The sequence below is a fragment of the Triticum urartu genome, chromosome 4 (assembly GCF_003073215.2).
Source record: "Triticum urartu cultivar G1812 chromosome 4, Tu2.1, whole genome shotgun sequence".
Taxonomy (NCBI): Eukaryota; Viridiplantae; Streptophyta; class Magnoliopsida; order Poales; family Poaceae; genus Triticum; species Triticum urartu.
Genome location: NC_053025.1, coordinates 267,030,436 through 267,033,774, shown reverse-complemented (window position 1 = coordinate 267,033,774; position 3,339 = coordinate 267,030,436). Strand labels below are relative to the sequence as shown.

General features: G+C 55.5%; 1 protein-coding gene across 1 annotated transcript; it reads left to right on the top strand.

The window, feature by feature from the left end:
- Nucleotides 1-285: 285 nt before the first annotated feature.
- On the top strand, nucleotides 286-2,051 carry LOC125553803 (probable fucosyltransferase 8). Its single transcript, XM_048717497.1, has one exon. The coding sequence runs from the start codon at nucleotides 322-324 to the stop codon at nucleotides 2,032-2,034; it is 1,713 nt and encodes a 570-aa protein (XP_048573454.1). The 5' UTR covers nucleotides 286-321; the 3' UTR covers nucleotides 2,035-2,051.
- Nucleotides 2,052-3,339: the final 1,288 nt, after the last annotated feature.

The following is a 3,339-nucleotide window of genomic DNA, read 5'->3' as shown; positions in this document are numbered from 1 at the left end:
CATGATTCGCGTGCACCTGGACCCGCGTGCTCCCGGTCAATGCTCCAGCTTTCGCACAGGGTGGGTATATTGCTGGAGTAGTAATTAGCTCGATCTTGCATAATAACTCGGAGGGTCAGACTATTCCAAATCCAAAGATAGAAAAGAGAGGAAAGCAGTTACGTTCCTAGACAGAATAGGAAGCAAATAATTACTTCCCCCTTCCGAATCTTATCGGACAAGTAATTTTGCCCTATATGTATGCAGGGATGATGTCTCTCGCCTCCATTCGGCAGCAAATTTAACTAGATTTATATAGATGTGATAGTTGTGATCGAGTAGATGGAAGGAGATCTGCGAGGTCGATCGGCGGAGGCGAGAGAGAATAAACGCCGGGATGCAGCCAGTTCGGCCGCCATCGTCATCATCTTCTTGCTGGTCGCGTTGACGCACCTGCTCGCGCTGGCCTCCCACTTCGGAGCCGCCGACCCTCTGATCTGGTGGCAGCAATGGGCGTACGCAGCAGATGACGGGCCTGGCGGCAACGCGGTGGCGCCCGACCAGCTCCTCTCCCCCGACTTGGAAGACAAAAATTCGGCGGCGTGCCTCAGCCGGCACGAGGCCTCCAGGCGCTGGAAGCCCACGCAGTTCCCTGTGCCCCCCTACCTGGTGGAGAGGCTGAGGCGATACGAGGCCAACCACCGTCGGTGCGGCCCGCGCACGGCGCTCTACCGCGAGGCCGTTTCGCGGCTCCGGTCTGCCGCCCGCAACGCAGACCACGCAGCCGCGGGCGATCGTCATCATACATGCAAGTACGTGGTGTGGATCCCAACCGAGGGCCTCGGCAACCGGATGCTCAGCCTCGTCTCCGCCTTCCTATACGCGCTCCTCACCGACCGCGTCCTCCTTGTCCATGAGCCTCCGGAGATGCAGGGCCTCTTCTGCGAGCCCTTCCCCGGGACCACGTGGCTGCTCCCGCCGGCCGATTTCCCCCACAAGCTCGACGCCGCCGCCTTCTCCTCCCACTCCAAGGAGAGCTACGTCAACATGCTCCATAACAACATCATCCGCTACGGCTACGGCGACGACGCTCGCGCACAGGTGCTGCCGGCTTACGTCTACCTCCACCTGGAGACCGTGTTTCTTCTCACCGAGAGCGTAAAGCTCCGGCTCCAGAACCACACGTTCTGCGACGAGGACCACCGTTTGATCAACAAGTTCGACTGGCTGGTGGTCAAGTCCGACAACTACTTTGCGGTGGCGCTGTTCACGATGCCCATGTACCGCCGCGAGCTTGACCGGATGTTCCCGGCGAAAGGGGCGGTGTTCCACCAGCTTGGCAGGTACCTGCTCCGCCCGGGGAACCGGGCGTGGGGGATTGTGGACAGGTTCTTTGAGGGGTACCTCGCCGGTGCCGACGAGCGTGTCGGCATGCATGTGCGCAACAAGCAGATCTTCCCGGTGCCGCCCGAGATCATGTTCGAACAGATCCTCCGGTGCGCGCGGGAGCATCATCTTTTGCCGCAGGTACTAGCCACCAGCGAACCACCGACGGCGGAGGCGAAGAAGAAGAAGAAGAAGGCCGTCGCAGTCCTGATGCTTTCCCTGAAGCCTGAGTACCATGACAAGCTGCACGCCATGTACTACACGAATGCGACGGCGGACGGCAACGTGGTGGTGTCGGTGCACCAGCCGAGCCACGACGGGGAGCAGCAGTCGGACGCGCGGGCACACAACGAGCGCGCCCTGGCGGAGATCTACCTGCTGAGCTTCTGCGAGACGATGGTGTCGACGGGGTGGTCCACGTTCGGGTATGTCGCGCAGGGGCTGGCTGGGATTCCGCCGTGGATGCTGCTGCCGGTGAACCGGAGCAAGATGAGGGCCGACGTGGCGTGCGTGAGGCCGCCGTCTGTGGAGCCCTGCATGCATCCGCAACCGTCATTGCTCACGTGCCAGCAGGGGGCGGGCCTGCGCCATCTGGACGACCCCGTCAAGCGTGTGCCCTTCCTGCGCCACTGCGAAGACGTGCCTCTTGGTCTCAAGCTCTTCGATTGAGCTAAAAACTTACTCCAGTTTGTTGTATCCCCGAAATTATAAATATATAATTTCGCATTACTTTAAGATTTTTGGATGCATTTTTACTGTAGGCAGCCAATGAATTGACATCAAACAAGTAAAGCTTGATAGTCTCGCCTCATCAGTTTAGTTTGGCCTCACCTCCACCACCATCCTTGTTTTTTTTTTGAATCAATTACACTGGTGGTCTACAACTTAGCGTAAACGGTCACTTTGATGCTAAAAGTTGTGGTGTACATTGAAATGGTGCAAAAACTTGACATTAACGTACAAATACGATGTTTATCTCGTTTATGTACGGATAGGTGCTGACTAGGCGCGTGGGGCCCGCTGTCAGCCACTGCATCAAAGAGAAGGGGTGTGTGGCCTAATTTTTTGGAAAACACCCTCGAAATATATTTTTTCACGAAAAAGCCTCTATTGATGTGGGAGCGGCATTTTTTTCACCTCTATGAGGAGTGAGGCCGCCTGGACTCGAAACCATGTCCGACAACAAGCCACCAACACGGCTAACCAGTACGCCAACAAGATCTCATGTTTAATTTGGATAAGAAAGCTATATGTACTAACCTGTTAGCATGGGAAGCTTTTACGGGCTGCAGATTGTGCAGCCCATTCTACACCTATTCCTTTTTAAAATTTATTTATAAAACATAAATAATAAAAAATATGTTCGCATATTTGTGTGATACAAATATTATACATGAAAATGATTATTAGTAAATAATAACATTTAAATATACATCCTTGCATGATATAAAATTATCGAAAAGTATAACACCCACATGTGTGGGCGTTAGCCAACTCGCGCACACGCATCCGTCGCCGTCCAGTAGCTGTTGCACGAATCTTGATACGATCTGGCTGATTCCGTGTGCCACGTAGAACAAGTGGATTGTGTGGTGTGTAAGAGGGGTCGCCCGCACGCCGGTTTCCTCTCCGCGGTCAACGGTTGCCACTCGGGGGCGTGCGGTGGGACTGCGGTTGCGCCCGCACGCGTCGCCCGAATGGGGTTGCCGTCTAGCACGGATCTCTACTTCACACCCCCATCGTGCACGGTTCCATTTACACCCCCCATCTCTCCACTCACCCAACCCACCATCCGCAGCAGTTCATTCGATTGGAGGAGAAGCCGATAGGAGGAGTAGGAGGCGGAGGCGGAAGAGTCAACGGCATTCGCGGCCGTCGGTGGGGCTCGCCGTACCAGAGTCTACGCCGGAGTGCCCGCAGCTTGAAGGTAATGCTCCTCCCTGCGCTGACATTCCTCCCTGCATTTTCCCCTCT